The following is a 20,609-nucleotide window of genomic DNA, read 5'->3' as shown; positions in this document are numbered from 1 at the left end:
TCCAAATCAAAGCATTCCCGACAGATGGCTGTCCAGCTGCCTCTTGAATGCCTCCAGTCTCGGAGAGCCCACTACCTCTCTAGGTAATTGGTTCCATTGTCGTATGGCTCTAACAGTTAGGAAGTTTTTCCTGATGTCCAGTCGAAATCTGGCTTCCTGCAACTTGAGCCCATTATTCCGTGTCCTGCACTCTGGGACGATCAAAAAGAGATCCCAGCCCTCCTCTATGTGACAACCTTTCATGTACTTGAAGAGTGCTATCATATCTCCCCTCAGTCTTCTCTTCTCAAGGCTAAACATGCCCAGTTCTTTCAGTCTCTCCTCATAGGGCTTTGTTTTCAGTCCCCTGATCATCTTTGTTGCCCTCCTCTGACCCCCTTCCAGTTTGTCTGCATCCTTCTTGAAGTGCGGAGACCAGAACTGGACGCAGTATTCAAGATGAGGCCTAACCAGTGCTGAATAGAGGGGAACTAATACTTCACGTGATTTGGAAACTATATTTCTGTTAATGCAGCCCACAGCCTGTTAATGCAGCCTAATTCTCCTACAGCAGATATTGAAATTAGGGTCGTTTCATAGCAAATGTATTTGCAACCTACTTATGGAAGAGGCAGGTGCCCACAGGGTTGGTCCATGCTCCATCACGCTTTTCTGCTTCAGTGGCAAAGCCAAAGGAAACAATGGGCCCTGTGTCGTCATCTGTATCTCCATAGGACACTATCTCAATCTCCCAATAAAAGGATGGTGCCTGGGGAAAAGAACAAAGCACACACACTTATGCATAGATCAATCCAGAGGAAAAGGTGCTTTCCAACACCTTCTGAATCGCTATTTGTGCATGCATGAGCACGACTGCATATGCACATATATCCATTGTGAATTCTCACCTGTACCGGAAGTGGTGATGTGGCATAAATGAAAGTGCCACGAGGAAGTCCTCCACCTGCGCTGGGATCCGCAAGGAAGGTCACTGCTGTAAGATGTGAGGAGAACATGCAGGCTCTCACGGGTGGGAAGACCCTAGAAGGGCTCCAGGTGATTTCCTTGGGCTGAACCAAGAAGAGAAGGGCCTGCATTTAATTACATATAACTGTTGTGTGTAAATTGGATTTTGGGCCTGCAAAATCCAAAGTACACTGAGCAGGAGACTGGAGATAGTGTGGGGCATGATACATGTTATCATGACTCAACATCGGCTTCCCTCAGGCACACAAGCAGTTTAAGGAGGAGGCGGGTGAAGGCCGTGCTTAGATATTTACCTGCCTTCGGTCTGCCTGGAGTGGGGGTGGGGGTGGGCGAGCGCTATCACGATACAGCATCCGTAACCTTTCACACTGCACTTCCACAACAAGGAGCCGCTCCCCTAGAAGATAACAAATCCAGCAACAACATGCCTGTCAGATCTTAAGATTATAGTGGTGCTACTATTTCATGATGTTTTGATGTGTTCTTAGCCCTTCTGTTTGCCACCCTGGGCTCCTGCTGGGAGGAAGGGTGGGATATAAATAAATAAATAAATGCTAACTTTTCTAAGGCCTCCTGGATTGCATTTTAACCTCTTTTTTTCAGAAGCAGTGTGAACATAAGTACCTCTATTACAGAATTAGCAAAAGTTTACTCATTTCAGTTTTATCTTTCCCTTCCTTCAAGGATGGTTCTTATACCCCACTGTATCTTCACAGTCTCCCTGTGAGGTTGTTTTAGTGTAAGAAACTGGGTCAAGATCACCTACTTGCGCCTGGCACCAACACTGTTATCTTTTTGGTGCCAGGTCAAGACTTTCCTCTTCACCCAGGCATTTTAGCATGTGTTTTTAAATAGTTTTTAATTGTTTTTAAATTGTTTTTTCTGTTTTAAAATTTGTATATTTGTTTTTATTGTTTTTAATTGCTATAAACTGCCCAGAGAGCTTCAGCTATGGGGCGGTATATAAATGTAATAAATAAATACACAAATAAATGCTGAGCATCGTGGCTGACTATCCAATATACCACACTTAGCCCCAGCAGGCTGTAGAAAGGAGAAGCTCTCAGATGTGGCTCAGGGTATTCCAGTGACTTGCTCTCTGACATCGTTTCTTCTTCCCTCACAACAGACTGCACAGATATTGGAGGTTTTCAAACACAGATGTTTATGGCAAACAAATAAGGAGGACCATTTCAAGATGAGAATGTTGCTACTTGCCCCACTGCTCTGCTCCAAACAGGTCATGCCTAGCCGCCAACCTTATTTCAATCCAAACATCAGTGGCAAGCCACAGCATAAGCACACACCTTATTGTCTCCCTGTTCTTAAACACTGACCAAACTCATTACTAGGTGAAGTTCTGCAAAATAAGACTGAGCTCCTACCAGGGCTGCACTCCTGGGCCACAAGGTTAAGGACTTCCACAGCAGCTGGGCACTGCTGGATGAATTCTTCACAGAAGGAACTGTCCTCCAACAACTGTGCCATCACCAGGCATGCTCTTGGGGGGACAGGAAGGAGGGGATAAAAGGTGAACAACAAGCATTTTAAAATCTTGCCAGAATATACTTGGGGTTACACATTCTCACATTGCTTCCAGAAACAAACATCCAAGGGGAAATAATCCCTTGCTTGCTAATTAAGTTTTAGTTGCTTTTTAGGTCTCATTAAAAAGGCCTGAGTAATGAGTTTCTAGAAAATACGACCAGCATGACGAGGTATGCCAAGTTCACACCTGGAATAAACCTCTTCATATCAACCATTCCAACCACAGCCGTATCGCTGTGTAAATGTAAATGTATTGCCTTCAAGTCGATTCCGACTTACGGCCACCCTATGGATATTGCCTCCCTCTGAGGCTGAGAGGCAGTACTGGTCCAAGGTCACCCAGTGAGCTTCATGGCTATGTGGGGATTCGAACCCTGGTCTCCCAGGTCGTAGTCCATCACCTTAACCACTACACCACACTGGCAAACAATTGTAACAATTGTCTATAACTTGTATATTCTTAGACCCTTGTGCAAACCTAACCCTTAACCATGTTTTCTTTTCCTTAACCACGGTTAAGCATCATGTCTGAACATATAAGAAGAGTCCTGCTGTACCAGACTAAAGGTCCATCTAGTCCAGCATCCTTTCCCCACTGTAGCCAGCCAGATGCCTATGGGAAGCCCACATGTATACTACATGAATACTCAAGAAAAGCTGCAAACCAGGATATATGTAACCATGTTTTGAGGTAGCTCTGCAAATGTACAGTGAAGTGATACTTATGCACTGAAGTAATACCACGGTTAAGGCAGTTCCTGGTCTCCCCAGCCTCTTTGCTTGCAATGTGAGAAGCAGGTCTCACTGGTTTTTCCTTCTACATGTCCTCCAGGAACTTAGCATGGCAAACTAAACCAAGATTTCCTTAGAAGCCTGGGATCTTAACCAGGTTTAAGCATTATGTTTGCACAGGCCTTAGAGTGCAATACACTCATAGTTTTTGTCCTCAAGCCAGACATATTATCACTGTGTCCAAACCCCAGAAAGTGTTTCCACTTGAATAAACTTGATCTAGGCATTTCAGTCACAACAACCTGACACAGCTATTAAGCACCAGAGTTGAGACTTGGGGGTCAGTTGCTCTATTAGTCAATGACTAAAGCACCCTTTAGGATGCTCTTCCAGAAGCCCAGGGACTTTTTACCCACAACAAGAAGTATGTTTAAATAAACACATGGCTGGGGACAGGTATTAGCAACGCATATATTCCTCCAGGCCTGTGACAAACAGCCACAGGATCGGGCCCCAGACAGATTGGTTGGGTAAGCAACCACTACGCAGCTGGGTGAACACCTACAAGGAACCCAAGCAATGCTTGTTCACTATGGCAAGTAGGCTATGGCTGCTGAAGCTCCCCTACATTATTATTGCTTTACATTATTAAGCAACTAGCACCTTTCTGTAGGTCAAGGAGCTTTTGTTTCACAAACAAGCTAGGTTAAGATACTGCTGTTTACTAAATAATAGGAAAGCACACCTCAAATGTACATGCATTGTCTGTCCCACATTAGGGCACTTCCAGACTGTTGCTGTTTTGTAGGCGGGATTCAATGCCATATAGGGAAAATTAGGTTGCACAAAGAAAGTGGATTTGGAACTCTTGCACAGCAAACCTGCTCCTCCCCATTAGATTTTTTGGGCAGTAAGGAAATGGGAAATTTGCAACAGAAAATGTGGGATAACAATTGCTTGACATCACATCATATAACCTCCCTACAAATGAATTAGGATGAGTGCTCAATAAACAGCTTGTCTGGAAGTGACCTAAGCCCTTTCAATATAGCCATCTACCTTATACAGCAAATATAATTGCCATCCACTGATTTAAGAATAAAGACAGACATAACATATTTAGAGTAGTGGGCTAATCTGGAAGTGTCCTTGCTATGCTCAGGTCAGAGGTACTTTTCCTCTATAGAATGGAGCTGTGAAAAATCTGTTTTGGCAAGTCTGAAGCAGCGCATGGTATTGATTGGCTGCCCCCCACAATGTCACCAAACAACTCTCTTCCACAGAGCAGTTTTGCATTTTAAAATATAATAAAAAATAAAATATATTTATTTAAAATATTTTAATCTGCTTCTCTGGGCAAATTTGCCTACCCAAAGCAACTTACAATTAAAAACCAAAGTCATGAATTAACTTTGAAAATTTTAACAGCAAAGAGGCAGAGTGAACTCCATAGGGAGTAGCCAGACTGGCAGCCGAGACAGCATTTGATGCACTGGTATGCATCTTGGCACTGGTATGCATCTACGCAAGTTGGGAGGAAACTGAGCTTGCCCCACAGCTAAGGGACCCACCATGAGTTCTGTCTTTTATATTCTATCTGTCTACAAACTGTGTCAACTGCACTCGTTGAGCTGCCATCATCGGCCCACCTAGCAAAGCACCCAGGCATCCTTGGGATCTGCCTCCCAACCGTATTTCAAATACTACCAGAACCACCACCACCACTCACCTGGTTCTAATTTCAGCAAGGAGTCGGACCACTGCCATTACTGGAGTTGAGCCATCTCCTGTTGCAGGAAGTGAGGTATGAATAGAGAGACTTCCCTCCTGAGGAAGCAACATGGACTGGACTGCCTGTACTACCTTCTCAGTAATGGACAGTTTATGGAGAGGCAATGCCTGATGGTAGTGGAGGGGGCACGGTAAAAAGTTAAATTCAAGTCGTTAGTTTCTAGGAAACGAGGGAATTACCTGGAGTTATATAGTCTCATTTTTACATCATCACAAAAACATGCAGCGCTATTTCAAAAGTTACAAACCAAGAAGAAAAAGGCAAGATAGCCACAAATTCTCAATGACTGACATTATCTTTCGTTAGAACAGACTTTTCAAACTGCCTTCTTTACAGAATGCCCAAAATCCCCCACATCAGCTTTAAAAAACAAAACAAAAACCTATAAACTGGCCCCTCTAACAAGCCGCTCACATTTTAAACTGTAGCTTAAATTAAACAATTCGGTATTATAGCCTTGTACGTAACAACTCGCCTAGTAGCTGTGGGTGACAAATCATCCTATGCAGAAGAATGAGTGGGCTGTCAGAAAAGGAATGGATCGCTATCCCATCTCTGGCAACCTGCATGGTTTCTGTGCTGGCTATAGAGGAAGGGAAGGCGTCACTTCTCTCCCAGCCTACTTGGTAGAAGGCTTTTTTTAAAAAAAGCTAGGTAAGGCTACTATCCTATGTTTCTGTGATGGCCAAAGAGGGGAGGGCTTCTCTGGAAATGCAGACTATTTGCTTTTTTGCAGGCTAGTAAAATAAAATTGCAGACCAGTAACTTTTGTGGGCTTATTTACAAGGCTTCACTATTACACTCAGTGCTGGATATTAATGTGACCTTACCTCCGATCTTGGAACACAGAGCCTAGATAATGGAATAGTTAAAATGTCTGACGCTTGGGAAGTCTTTCTACAGTCTATACTGGTAGGCGAAAATTTGACCGTTGCAATACCTTCCTGTTCATTAATAGATGCCACCACTCCAATGCTTCCTGCTATTCCCCTACCCAAGACCTAATAAAAAGAGAAAGTGAGAATATTTAGGGAGGAAGGTAAGATTTATCCATGGGTTTAAATAATTAACACGGACAGAGCAACAAACCTAACACGCTGGACAGAGAGATAGTGCAGCCGTAATAAAAAGAACAGCAATGTTTTATATCCTCAAATGCAAGGTTTGGAAGGGGGGGGGAGAAATAAATGGGAACCTGGCCAGTCACCTGTACTTCAGAGCCAATTTTGATGGTCTCTTTGAAGCCACCGAGAGCGCACAAAGCAGCTACTGCCTGGCGAGCGATCCTTTGAAGCTTGGCAAGTTTCCTTCCGCTGCTGCTGCCATTTTCCAGAATGCTCTCTGCATATTTTCCCAGCTGAGGAATATACATCAGAGCACGTGACAGAACCTAAGGGGGAGTTTACACACACAGACACTTTACTGTTATAAATATAAAAATACATATTTATATTTAAATATACAATTAGCTAGGTATAGAGGGACTTGGCCAGATTCTATGCAGATGCAGCCCGAAAACCACAACTCCTACAGGAAATTATTTTATATAGCTTTTTAACTTGTTTTTTCCAGAGGGTATTTGTTGGGCCTCAGCTCCTCCATGGGGGCCAGGAAGGGGGAAGGCATGAGTTTCAGGGTCCCCAGCTGTCAGAAGGAGCAGTAGATCCAGGAGTTGTCAAGTCTCTGCAGGATAGGGGATGTGGGAGTGAGTTGGAGCCAGGGTCAGTTCCCACGGATGGCACTCTCTCTGAATAAGGGTGTGCCCCACCCCAGACCAAGACGAGGAGCCGTTGGAAGTTGCTCCAGAGGGCGTGCTCCCTCCCCCTCTGCCTAGCGGTTCTCGGGAGGCGCCAGGAGAGCAACTTCCCCCTGACATCGAGCCTGTTGCCAAGGCCCTTTCGGACGAGCCATTGGACGCCCGCCCCCCATCACCCCGCACTAATTGTCGCGAGAAACAGACAGGTCAGAGGCAGGACTTGAGAAGGAGTCAGAGATTAAGATCAAGGACTTTCCCTACTTAAACCTGCAGCTCCAGGGGAGGAGCTGCTGAGTCAACTTTCTTTATACGTTGCAGAGCATGTCTAGAGTGCAGCTAGGGAATTCTTGTGAGTTAATTTAGTGCTCTCTATGAAACGTACTGCTTTTGATGTATCCATTACTCTAATAAAACAAGAATTAATTACACCTGCGTCTCATCCTTGTGGATCCCACTCTGAACAGGACAGTATTGGACAGGTGGTAACACTTTAAAATAAAATAAAAATAAAAAGGTCCAGTAAGAATTAAACAACTACATGTTACTAGATTGCATTATACTGATTGATTGTTTCATTCACTGGCTGAAGGGGACTGTTAATGGCAACCTGAAGATCACTGATGAAAGAATGTTGCTAAATTGTGAAGGTGTTTTAAAATGGTTTTAACTATGACTGTGTTTTATGATGTTTTTAGAATGCTTTTCTTTTTCTTGTTAGTTGTTTTTGTTGATATGACTGCAGCCCTGGGACCCTTCAGGAGGAAGGGCAGGAGGGATGGATGGATAAATAAATAAATAAATAGTGGTGCTTTTATTTGATTCAACTGTTGCTATTTTAGTCTCTCGGTATTTTATTTTAAAATTGTTATTTTTGTTTGTGATAATTTATGTTTTTTGTACATTGCTTTGGGTTCTGTTTACCAAATAAATGACTAATATGTTGAAGGCACATAATAACAACAACAAATGTTTATCACTCCCTCTCAGCAAACTTAGGTGGTTCAGTTCTGAAGCAAAATAGGGCCACCCTGACATAAGCTAATAATTTCTACACACTTTTTTGGAGGGGGCTCCCTAGGTTTGCAACAGTACGTTAATTTGTAAAATAAAAGAAGTGACGACAAACTGAACACCTCCATAAGCCATGGAACGTTTTGCCTATAGGAAAGGAAAAATATGGGGTAGGGGTGTGTGGACATGGCCAGCTTGAGCCCCTGACAACGTGCAGTATCCTGGAGGAGGGCATGGCTGACTAAATCCTTGACCAGAAAGCACACGGTGAGGGTTCACTGCATTATCTTGTAGCAGGTCCCATTTATACATAATTATAATTGATTCCTTCTGACTGAATTCCAGGTAACAAAATATTTTAATGCTTACGAAAGAGGCTCATGTTTAAGATTTGGCAAACGACTCCCCAGCTTTCATGTGCGCATCCGTTGGGCTAAGAACTATCCCCTGGCTTACCTTTTCAGCTGTGGTCGTCCATATCTGAGCTGCATTGGATTCTGGCGCCATGAGCAAACTGTGGAGCAAAGCAATCACCTCCGCTGCCATGCTGTTTGCTACGTGGCCACTGATGAAGGGTCGCACAGGGTCAGTTCTGTTGAGAAAGGTGGATGTCATGATGTGGCTGCCAGGCTGAGAGAAACCCTGAATTCTGCAAACCCCAGAGCACCCATGATGAACCAAAGTGGATGACAGTTGTGGAAATCTTGGGCTCCATGTTATCTTTGCTACAGCAGGAGTAGAGAACCAGTAGAATAGTGGCCCAAGCAACACCCTCCAGGCCTCTCTACCTGGACCTTGGGACTCTTCCCCAGGCCACACATCTCACCAGGCCAAGCCTTTTACCAGCCCCTACTCCACACCCTCCTGAGTTGCATTTGCCTTGCAGGAACGTATCCTTGAACAGTGATCATGCTTGCACAGATGGAGGATGGGAAAACGTGCGGGTGTCAGAAACCCAAAAATGTTAGAAACCTTTGACTTCTGCATGGGTGAAATATAGCCCACTTGTACAAAGCTAAGACACATCTGTTGTTCTGCCTGTTTTTCCCTCTATCCCCAGCCATGACTGGCATGCAGCTGCCGGAAGGTTGCCTACAAGGAATTGTGATCCTTGGGCTGAAAGAGGTCCCCCATCCCTCATCTACAGGGAAACTAACTGTGGGTCAGAGTGACGTTTGATTAGACAAACAAATTGCATAGTGGACACCTTGGCCATTGAGATGTTTGTCTTACAAAGACAATGCTTATGTATGAGACCTTGGCATTTGGACAGAAATGAGGATAAAAAAGCCTCATTTGTGGATAAAAAGGTCTCACTAACCAATAAAGAGGGTGAGAAGACTCTTGCTTGGTGACCTAGTAGCTGGTAAAGCCCTAAAAATCTGGCAGCAATAGTATTTGTTTTTGAGATGATGCTGAAACGGGATGCGCTTACAACCCGATGGAAAACACACAGTGACATGGGTGATGTTTTTCCCTAATAAAGTCAAGGGATGGAAAAGTTCTATGCCCACCTTTGTGACCATCGCTAAGCAGTGTAGAAAGGTCTGTTCCCACCCTCTGATCAATACATAAAAGCCCAGCACAGGCCACTTCCACTCCACTCCTCCCTCTCCTTGGTCTTCCTCCTTCACTTCTTCTCTGGTAACTATGGACTGCTTAAAAGTGCTGTGTAACTGAGTCAGGATGATTTAGCTCTTAAGCAGGTGTGCTGGAGGGAGTTTACGAGAACAGAACAGAACAGAATATGCAGAAAAGCTTTTGACTTTACTTTCTTAATCTATATTTCTGCCCTATTTTTATTATTATGGCATACTTTCCTTCTTGGGTTATGCTTCTTTATCCTAGTATGTATTAATATTGTCCCTTTCCTGCTTATGTAGCTATTACTGTAGTTGCATTGTTATTTCTTTGCTGTCCCTGTATTGAACATTATGTCACAATACACTTCAGGTACAGTCTTGGCTTTACAGTCCTTGTTATTGGTTCAGCTTTGTCCACTGGGGTGTAGTTTCAAACCTACACAGGCCACTACCATCTCCACTGCTTTTATATATTACAAAGTCTACAGAAATGGGCCAATATGTGAACAGATTTCCAACATGCCAATAATGCAACCATCTTTTCTTAGCATCAGGATGGTAGGCGTTCTGGATGTCAGCAGAGGTTCCATACCTGGCAAGCTCTGAATTCCGCTCCCTACAAATGGAGATTTGTGCTGTTTTCTTTTTGTCCCCAGTTGACAGGCCACTTGTGCTTTCAGGATTTACTGTTTCTACTGGTGGCCCCACGCTCACAATCAGTCCGGACTGTGCCCACTTGGTGGCCTTCCGCAAAGCAGCAGCAGCTTCCTCTGTAATCACCTCGCAGCAGCCACTCTGAGAAAGAAACAATTCTTTTGCAACTCACTCAGTATTCTGAATGTGCTTACCAACACCATTTCCCCTAATGCTAATTATCACTAGAAATTCCTCTTTTTCTAGTTCTGCAGTCTAGCTATAAAAGCATCAATTGGCAAGTCATCTTCTTGCTGGGAAATAATTAGATTTATTTTAGTTCTTTTGAAAAAGGATTAACCTGTTTTGCCCTTACTTTAGTCATATCACGATCCATCTTAACCACCTTCTCCATATTAGCTCCTGTTCCGAGGCGAAATGGCCGACCTTCTGAGCTACTACAAAAGGAAGGATAAATGTACAGTATAAATGTGGCTGCAGCATCCAGATTTCTTAACTACATTCCACAGAGTTCAAATTACCTTAGCAATGGCTGAAGGACTTCGTGAGATGACTGGTCCTCCCGCTTATGAATAAAAATTGAAAGTTTCCCATCCACAGCTTCACTCTCTTCTCCTGGATCTTTGTCTCCTTTAAGAGAACTTTTCGGGCTGGCTTTCGTCAATGAAATATCAGGCTCAGAAGCAGTTGGAGAAAGAACTGTCTGACATCCTGCAAGCAAAATAATCTTTAAGCATTTGGTTCCTATTTCTGGCTTTTGTTAACAGAAGTGGGGAGAGGGCGAAATCACAAAAACTTTGTTTTGGAGAGACACTTGATCATAAAGGGAACTGTAACAGTTTAGCACCACCACATTGGAACTCAGAATACAGAACATGGACACACATTGTTCTGACCAGAAATGTTTACTGAAAAAATTACTCTGGTTTTTGACTAATGTTATTTGTTGTGTATTGTGAACTTACTGTTTTTAAAATTACTATTGTTAAAGAGTAGCCATTGCAAGGCTTGAGAACGGAACCTGGCCCATGCTAAAATCCCCATGCATGCGATCATGAGGCCCAATGCACATGCCTGGTCCATCAGATCCACAGAGCAAAGAACTGAAAGCTGAGCTATACTGGATAGAAGCTTTGGATGTACTCTTCTGGGACAGAGAGAGTACTCCTCTAGCAATATCTATGCACGTCCCTGGGTGCTGTATGCATTGTGAAGGCTGGAGCTGACTCTTCAGGTGGATGACCAAAAACCCACTGTTTGGCATAGCACAAAGTGTGGTGTTCAGATCTTCCTCTGCCCTCTTTTCTCCCCCTCCCCCAAGGCAGAGGTGAGCTACCAAGGGGTCATAATCTTGGTGAACATCCTGGCTGCTGATGCCAGGTCAAATGGTAATTTCTTGAATTGATGTCTCCCCAGCTAACTGAAGCCAATAAACCACCTGTGCCTGGGTGCAATCAGGATGTGCAGGTATGCCTCAATGAGACTGATGGAGGTAATGAAGTCCCTAAAACACATCACATTGCTGATACCAAAGTTTCCATCCTGAACCTGCAATGTACAATTTTGTTCATGTATTTCAGGTCCAAGATGGATTGTTAGAGTCACCCATTTTGGGAATGATGAAGAAAATAGAGTACACCTCCCAGAAAGTTTCCTGAGTGAGTTTGTCCTCTATTGCTCTGATTTTCACCAAGTACTGAATGGCTTGGCCACTACTGCCCTTTTCTGAGAAGAAGCAGGACAGAGGAGAACCTGCTCCTTGGACTGATAAAATTTCTATGGAGTATCCCTGAAAGGCTGGTTGCAGCACCCACTAGTTTGATGCCAATGCCTGTCAGACTGGAAGGAATGTCTGGAGATGCCCTCCCATTGGCAAGTGCATGGCATCACTGAGATCTGCAACTGACCTTAGTTGCACTGACCCTGAGGTGGAGGGCCAGGATCTGGATGGACAGTGTACCCAGAACCAGGCAGATCAGTACATGGAACGAAATGGATGCCTATAGGCTCAAAAGAATGAGAAGCCCCTCCTTATTGTGCATGTGACAAGGAATGATTGTTTTGTCTTTTGAGGGCAGAGGGCATGGACTTATTTTTTGTTTTTCATTTCTATAAGCAGTGCTTTTTTCTCAATTTCAGTGCTTCTTTCTCAAACAAATGTAAAGAACACAGTAGTTAACCTAGTTTGAGATACAGCATTCATATGCTTAAGCCAGACTTGCATGCCATGCTACTGTGCTGGTGGCCAGGTGTAGGCTACAAACTGAAAAGAACCCATTATAGAGTCAACAATGAGGGTTAGGGACTCAGCCAACTACATGAGAGAGGACAGTGAAGCTGTTCTTCAGTGTCTCTTTCTACCAATAAATCTTCAACTCACAAGAAAGAAGTATGTGCAAAAATGGAGACAGGGAATGAAGCTATAAGACAAAGGATCTCCACCTCATGAGCTTTACCAAGAGCCAGGTCAGACTGCACTTCACCAGCATCCCTGAGTGAGAGGCGTATTCCCATCTGTTGGGACTACCACATTGGATAAGAGTACAACTACAGGAGCATCCATCAAAGACACCTTAAATAATTCCATTGATTTCTCAGGAAGTGAATAAAACATTTGGTCCATGCTGGTGGATTTTGTTTCCTCTTTAGGGAATGGCCCATTTGAAGTTCACAAATTCCTTAAAGAAAACAGGAAAGCTACATCTTTGGTAGTAGGTTTAAGTGCAGGAAACTCTGAAGTCACTCTGGAGGATGGCTAAGGCAGTGCAGTTAGAGACTCTTACAGGCTCAGAGACAAGAACACCTTAGTGAATGATGCAGCAGTGGGGAACCTCTGGCCCACAGGCCTAAATAGGCCCAGCAGGCCTCCCCATTTGGCCTGCAAAGCCATTTCCAAGCTGTAATAAAAGGAACATCTTAGAAGTGAAAGATGCTTCTTGAATTCTCATGCAGCACTGATTAGTTTCTCAAGATACCAACAAGCAGCATTATCCTCTGCATTCCCTACCTGGTACCACATAATCTGCCAGTTTTGCTAAGAGCAGAGAGGCAATTTTGGAAGCTGGGTCGCTGGGGTCATCCTGCTCGCTGTTCAGGGAGGGCACAGAGTAACTCCAGGGGGGCAATTCAACATTCCCGCAGTCCTCGACACTCATGAGCGGAAGGGCAGCACGACAGAGTTGAAGGATGATGAGGACTAGCTTTGGAGAGGGACGCTGGTCCAAGAGCAAAGAGAGAAGTTTGGACACGCAGGCTGGCTGGCTCAGGATTGCTTTGCCAATGTGACTCCTGAAAGGGGACAAACACCACCAGCTTTGAATGTCTCTTTCTCTATATATATATTTTTGAAAGAAGAACAAGTGACAACAGGATGTTCTATACAACGTGTGGTCCCAGCTTGGCAAAAATGTCCAATGTGATTTCTAAATTGGAGAGCAGAAAAGAATCTAATAAGACTAGAAGCAGTGCATCCTAATCAGGAAGTGACTATGAACTACAACAATTTGTTTTTGGTGTGTTTCAGCCACTGTTGGAATTAACAATGTTTTGGCTCTTGGTTTAAAATGACATTTGGGGCAAAATTACAATGTAACCTTTTCCAGTTTCATCTCTATGGAACAAGGCGGGAAGACAGCTCTAACAATAACACAACTTTGGACAAAATAAAAGGCATTGAAACTCTGAGCTTTGGCTGAGTCATTTTTAACAACAAAACACTCCCTATGACTTTCTACAAGATTGAAGGGACTCATGTTAGACAGCAGAATCAAGTCAAAATATTATACCTCATTGCATTAATTAAATAATATATTAAGAAAACCTGCTGCAGCAACCTAAATACATGGACATTAGAGTGTGATGCACAAATGGTTTGTGGTTCAGTAGCACAGCATATCAATCTCAAAATATATTTGTTTTATGATTCACAAGAAAATTTCAAGATTTTTTTTAAACTTCAAAGCTCTCTACCAGCATTACTAAAATGAATTCATTCTAGGCTAATGTGCAATCCAGAGGCCAAGAACTAGCCTGTACCTTGACAGATCATTCAGAAGACTGAGAACATCTTGCAAGGCATCATTCCCAGCTGCCTGGTTGCCACAGCACTCTGTGGCACGTGCCAAGTGGTTGGTTAAGAGACTAGAGACCTGACGAGCCAAGCCCGAGTGCACAGCCTCTGTTGATCCACCTGCAACAGAAACATAAATGGGATCATAGTTGATGAGATCCAACTAATGCATTGAGAGGCTATTAAAAACAGGAGAATGTCAATAATGAAAAATGTGAAATTGAAGGGAGAGGTAGGGGTGTGTGTGTGTGTGATGGAATAGGACTTTGAGCCATTTTTGTTGGCTTTTGTTTGTAAAACTTGGGTTACAAAATGGTTGTTTTTGCTTTAGATGCTCTCCAGCATAGGAAGGTCAAACATTCACAGGAACATTAAATATACAAGGGGATGTTTTGCTCAGGAAGCTGTACACAGTATGGTCAAATGTTCAGCATATGGGCCTGGCAATTAAGGGGGGAAAGCCTCAATAGGAGCCTACTCTACTGATTAGTTAAAAGGTTGCTGAGGCGGGGGAGTGAAAATACTGTATATGTCAGACTAGAAAAGAGTCTGAAACTTGAAGTGAAGAGCTGCAAGAAAGAGAAAGGGCTGAAATGTTTTAAGACAGCTGGACCATTGGAAAATGTTGGATAGCATGGATGGGCACTGAAGCAAAAGGAGCCAGATGACTGAAAGGGCCCCCGAAGCTGGACTGAGGGATGCAAATTGCTCAGTTTATTTTTATATATGGATAATTACAGTTTATTTTCATATTTGGATAACTATTCAAACTGTAAAATTAGCTTTTTCCTAAAATAACTTTCTCAAAAACTGTTTAACTTGCTGCTTGACTAGAATCTTAAGTAAAAGCATATTTTGTTTTGGGAAAGAACAGTCCGAGGCCTTGTTATTCACCCAACATCTAATTGCCATGCCACTACTCAGTATATGAAGTAGGTTCAGCCAGTTATCCAGAAGATTAAAGGGTTGCTTAGGGGAGGCAGCCATAGAAAAATAAAGAGATCTCCTTTGGTGGAAGTGCTGAAATTAAGAAGGAGAAATGGGTTTGGCTGGTTTCCTTGCCTCCTTTCCCTCTCATGGTGCAGACCACAGCCTGTGCTGTTACAGCAAGTTTAAAAACATAAGGTTTGAACAAGGATTAGCATCTTCATAAAGTTACAATGTCACTCTGGGTAGCCACAGGACAATGTGTCCACAACTGAGGTGCCAGAACGTATCAATTATGCTTTTAAAGAACAGTGTGGTTGGGTTTTATACAAAGTAATGCCATAAAAAACTCAGTTCAACCAAAAAGCTTCCATATCTTTTTCCTGGACACACTGCCAAGCTTCTTAGTTCATACAGCCAGTGCTAGCCATGCAGCCCCTCCTACCTTCCTCTTTTTCCCATTCGACACAACGGTTGGCTAGCACTTGGAATGCAGCCCAAGCCATAGTGGCCACCTTCTGCTTCTTTGTCTGTTTCTCATTGGAGCTAGATTCGGTCTGGCTGCTTAAACTGCACAACCGATCCATCAGCTGGACGAGCCCACTCCGTACCAGGCATTTCTCTTCACTCCTGTCCAGAAACATAAACCACAACAGTGAGGCCACAGTATCATTGTAACCTTCTTAATATACACTCAAGTAGAATCCACGCAACAAATTTACAGCATCTGTAAATCTCATTTCCTGCTTTGCTGCTCTATATAATATCACTATGTCTCCTACTTGACTATTTCCATCATTCTAATTATATTCTGAATGCCAATGTCCTCATAGTCAAGTTACAGCTAGAAAAAGACCAAGTTCTTTAAGAAACTATAGTCACATTTGGAGATAAGAACTTGTAATGGATGCATTAGCAGGGGCTCTTTAGCACTACTAAGGCATTGCTCTCCTACAAATATCTGGAAATGGAATTACCACTGTAGTTTTACATCGCATTTAATGTATAGTCCCATATTCCTCATAATAATCCCAGAATGCCACAGGCAAGATTCTAGTATGTTTACTCAGAAGTACATTTCTTTTACTTTAATGGGACTTAGTTCTTAGAAAAAGTGCCAATGTCTCCCTGTTTGGTGTGGTTTAAAGCGGCTTGTCTTTTTCTCAACGCTTTGATTAATTGATTCCTGAACTAGGTGAGAAGAAAGAACTAGGTTCAGGGAAACAGTAATTAAAGGGCCAAAAGCTGGGAGAAGCAGGAATTGTTCTAAACCACATCAAAACGGGGAGACCTTTAATGCCTTATGCTAGTAGTTCCATTCAGCTCAGTAATGTTGACACTGCTTGCTAGTTTTTATTTATTAATTTCTGAAACTGACTCTTTATTTCCTACACTCATTCCTTCCTGGTCAGCAGCATTATTGGAATCAATCCTTATTTTCTTATTTTAATGTTTTATTAGCACAACTGTGCCTGATTTTTAAAAAAACCCAATAAATTTATTTTTAAAAATTGCACCTACAACTTTAGCAGAAAAACAAAATGAAATTAAAAAAGTTTTTACAGGCAAAATTTCAGCTGGGGTGGGGGATGGGATGGCATAGTATGTTTTTAAAGATGTTTTGTTCAAATACGTTTTAAAGTCTTTTTGTTTTTAGGATGTTTTAAAGTGCTTTTAGTGTTTTTGTTTACTGCCCTGGGCTCCTTCTGGGAAGAAGGGCAGGATATAAATTTAATAAATAAACAAACAAACAATAGTAGGACATCCAAATGGCAGCAGTGCAACTAGGAAACATATGGCAAGGAACACAAAAACAGCGATGGAGGCATCATAAGCCACATTTCAGAAAGCCTCTCATGAACTATTGTCAATTATTGGCAGAGCATCATTTTGGACACATTTACTTATGTAACAGGATATGCAGACAGCTGCTGTTGCTACTTTGCTCACAAGCTCTCTCTCAGTGGGACATGCCTACCTGGTGTACGGTATAGTGCACAACAGGCCAATGCTATTGGCACATGCAATGGGATAGCGAGCGCAGAGTGCCACCACGGAGGTCATGGTCTCCCCAAAAGCTTCCTGTACTTGCTCCACCATCCCACCACAGGTGAGTTCTTCAATTCTGTGGGAAGTTAAAACAGTTGATCCTCATTAATGCACAAGCTCTTCAAGCATAAACTGCCCCCAAATCCCTGGAGGAAGGGCAGGATACAAGTGTGAGGAATAATGTTAAGACATGAGAAAAAGGGACTTTTCCCACATTGAACCACTCATGTATTTCAGCAGCTTGCTGCAATTAGTATCTACAGCCTTGAAAAGAGCAAGACAAAATCAGATCTGAGAAAAGGAAGAAGTAGAAAACTTTAGTAAAGGGATGAGGCAGGGAGTCAGAGACATGTTAATATTGTAGACCTGCTGATTTTTAAACAGTCATGGCCTCTACTAAGGAAACACTGTGGACTGAGATGGAGGCAGGGTGGGGGGGATATCTCTAACAATTAATTGCTCCTCAAAGAGTTCTCCCAATGGAGGGCTGTAGAAAGTGGAGTCCCTCAAGGATCGGTATTGGGACCTGTACTTTTCATTAATGACCTAGAATTAGGAGTGAGCAGTGAAGTGGCCAAGTTTGCTGATGACACTAGATTGTTCAGGGTTGTTAAAACAAAAAGGGATTGCGAAGAGCTCCAAAAAGACCTCTCCAAACTGAGTGAATGGGCAGAAAAATGGCAAATGCAATTCAATATAAACAAGTGTAAAATTATGCATATTGGAGCAAAAAATCTTCATTTCACATATACGCTCATGGGGTCTGAACTGGCGGTGACCGACCAGGAGAGAGACCTCGGGGTTGTAGTGGACAGCACGATGAAAATGTCGACCCAGTGTGCGGCAGCTGTGAAAAAGGCAAATTCCATGCTAGCGATAATTAGGAAAGGTATTGAAAATAAAACAGCCGATATCATAATGCCATTGTATAAATCTATGGTGCGGCCGCATTTGGAATACTGTGTACAGTTCTGGTCACCTCATCTCAAAAAGGATATTATAGAGTTGGAAAAGGTTCAGAAGAGGGCAACCAGAATGATCAAGGGGATGGAGCGACTCCCTTACGAGGAAAGGTTGCAGCATTTGGGGCTTTTTAGTTTAGAGAAAAGGCGGGTCAGAGGAGACATGATAGAAGTGTATAAAATTATGCATGGCATTGAGAAAGTGGATAGAGAAAAGTTCTTCTCCCTGTCTCATAATACTAGAACTCGTGGACATTCAAAGAAGCTGAATGTTGGAAGATTCAGGACAGACAAAAGGAAGTACTTCTTTACTCAGCGCATAGTTAAACTATGGAATTTGCTCCCACAAGATGCAGTAATGGCCACCAGCTTGGACGGCTTTAAAAGAAGATTAGACAAATTCATGGAGGACAGGGCTATCAATGGCTACTAGCCATGATGGCTGTGCTCTGCCACCCTAGTCAGAGGCAGCATGCTTCTGAAAACCAGTTGCCGGAAGCCTCAGGAGGGGAGAGTGTTCTTGCACTCGGGTCCTGCTTGCGGGCTTCCCCCAGGCACCTGGTTGGCCACTGTGAGAACAGGATGCTGGACTAGATGGGCCACTGGCCTGATCCAGCAGGCTCTTCTTATGTTCTTATGTTCTTAAAGAGACAACTGCCAGGATTTCTTGGAAGAAGCGATGCCAATTACACTGATTTAAAAAATCAAAGTTACATTTGCACTGTGGATATATCCAGCGTTACCCAAGAACTGTTTGCAAACCAATCCCATGAGGCAATGCATTCCACAAGAGGATGCCCATTTACTACACAACTGGCTGAATTATTTTTCCAGCTGTTACATCTGTTGGAACCTTGGCTTTAGTCAGCATTTTCATTACAAGACAGTATAAACAACCACCACTCAAAGTTGTCCCTGTGATACGATCTCATGCCTTAGCTGAAATGTTCTTCTCCATTGACCAAGGCACAAAAAGAGGGCCAATTTTGGCAATTTCCAGAGTTCTCTCAGCAAGTATGTTATTGCCGATGAGCCTGCCTCTACACCAGCCACATTCCCTGCCAGACATCTCCAAATGTGAGTTTCAGAAGGTAACTTACCGTGGGCCTCCTTGAAGTACCATTGTGACTGGACCCACAAGATGCGTCACACCACCAACACGGACTGCTGCTGTCAGCAGCTCTCGCATATGCACCAGAGCCTGTTTTCTGGTGTTTCCACGGCGCCACCGGGTCTGAGCGGCTAACAGGAAACTGCTGCTAGATACCTAGGAGAAAGGAATGTGTAAATCTCATGACTTTGGGGCTGGAGGTATCACCTCTCTTTCTGTTTTTGAGGGCTAGTTGGTTGGTTCAGAGGATGTCTTCTTGGAAGCATGCATGTTTGAGTTACTAATAACAGGGCTGCTAATAAAAAGTAGTAAATGTACTGCTGAGGTTGCCAATATGGCGCCTGTGGGTGCCATTGTGTCTACCAGTGTCTCTTATGGCACCTGTGAAAAGTCTCAGTAAATATCCCTTCAAAAATCCACAATGCATGAGAAACTGTTGCTTCTCTCTGTGAGTAGGTGTGATAGTGGTTAATTTAGGTTCCTTTTCCCCATTGAGGGGAATGCTGATGGGAGGGCATGCCTGTCTCTTTTCCTGTTCTTGTAGATGTAGCAGCCATTTTGTGTTATGCTACGTGTCCACAACAGCCATTTTGTGACTCACACTTAATCAAAATTCCAACTGTGCCTACTCTGGCCTTACACATTTGGAGGTCTCTGATGTAGTGGATAGTGTCAACTTGGATGAGTGGGATCTGGATTCAAACCCCCACTTAGCTAGAAAGCTCAACTTTTAAAGAACAATAACAAAAAACGGAGAACAGCAATGATACCAACTGTTAATGAATGCAGAGAGAAAATTTAGGAGTTTGCCTCAATGACCAATAATCTGACATAATGTGAACTCAAAGACAAGATAAATTGGTAATAGATTGGCAGCCATTTACTGAATCTAGCAAGGATTCCTGAACTTGATTAACTTGTTGATATATTTCAAGTCTAGTATTGCTCTCCAATACTCCCCCTTTTGGGTACCACAAAGAAAATGGAATATACTCCCATACGGCGTTCTCTGTGGGGGACTGGTTCTATGGCCTGGATGCACAGGAGGTGTAAAATGGCTTCCTCCACAATAGCCAGCTTCTCTGGGGATTTGAGTAGAAAGAGCCTTGTCTCTGGATATTGAGAACTTTATTCTGCAATTTTGTTCTATTCCCAGGACTCCTTTGCAGATTTCTCCCAGGCCAGCAGTAAAAAGTGCAGCCACTCTCCTACCAGAAGAAGGCCATTGCAAGAACTGCTGCCTAGGCTTCTTAGAGCTCTGAGAGAACCTGGATTTGTTTTAGTTTGACATTCAAGCCTTAGGTTGCGATCTTGAGTGGTTCAAAGGAGGCTTTCCCAATTTATAAACCTTGGCCCTGTAGGGTTACTCCCCAAAGGGGCAAATGAAGGGAAAGGACTTGTGCTGATCTCTCTTATCTTTTTTATGGCAATGGGCATGGCTTTCTTCCT

General features: G+C 43.2%; 1 protein-coding gene across 6 annotated transcripts in view; it reads right to left on the bottom strand.

Annotated features, from left to right (window-relative positions):
* The window catches only part of HECTD4 (HECT domain E3 ubiquitin protein ligase 4), a 151,461-nt gene that overhangs the window by 37,265 nt on the left and 93,587 nt on the right, over positions 1 to 20,609 (bottom strand). For 3 of the 6 annotated variants that reach the window (XM_061603389.1, XM_061603390.1, XM_061603392.1), the window contains exons 32-47: positions 19,150 to 19,316; positions 17,017 to 17,163; positions 15,484 to 15,668; positions 14,078 to 14,231; positions 13,050 to 13,330; positions 10,564 to 10,753; positions 10,398 to 10,479; positions 9,981 to 10,183; positions 8,262 to 8,397; positions 6,246 to 6,428; positions 5,869 to 6,039; positions 4,976 to 5,145; positions 2,352 to 2,467; positions 1,260 to 1,363; positions 888 to 1,070; positions 600 to 748 (exon numbers count right to left, since the gene is read on the bottom strand). In XM_061603389.1, the coding sequence (XP_061459373.1) occupies positions 600 to 748; positions 888 to 1,070; positions 1,260 to 1,363; positions 2,352 to 2,467; positions 4,976 to 5,145; positions 5,869 to 6,039; positions 6,246 to 6,428; positions 8,262 to 8,397; positions 9,981 to 10,183; positions 10,398 to 10,479; positions 10,564 to 10,753; positions 13,050 to 13,330; positions 14,078 to 14,231; positions 15,484 to 15,668; positions 17,017 to 17,163; positions 19,150 to 19,316 (2,621 nt within the window). The remainder of the gene's footprint in view (positions 1 to 599; positions 749 to 887; positions 1,071 to 1,259; positions 1,364 to 2,351; positions 2,468 to 4,975; positions 5,146 to 5,868; positions 6,040 to 6,245; positions 6,429 to 8,261; positions 8,398 to 9,980; positions 10,184 to 10,397; positions 10,480 to 10,563; positions 10,754 to 13,049; positions 13,331 to 14,077; positions 14,232 to 15,483; positions 15,669 to 17,016; positions 17,164 to 19,149; positions 19,317 to 20,609) is intronic. The other 3 variants (XM_061603393.1, XM_061603394.1, XM_061603395.1) reach the window with 1 other exon arrangement.

The sequence above is a fragment of the Rhineura floridana genome, chromosome 19, assembly GCF_030035675.1.
Source record: "Rhineura floridana isolate rRhiFlo1 chromosome 19, rRhiFlo1.hap2, whole genome shotgun sequence".
NCBI lineage: Eukaryota > Metazoa > Chordata > Lepidosauria > Squamata > Rhineuridae > Rhineura > Rhineura floridana.
This window is presented reverse-complemented; position numbering and strand designations above follow the sequence as displayed.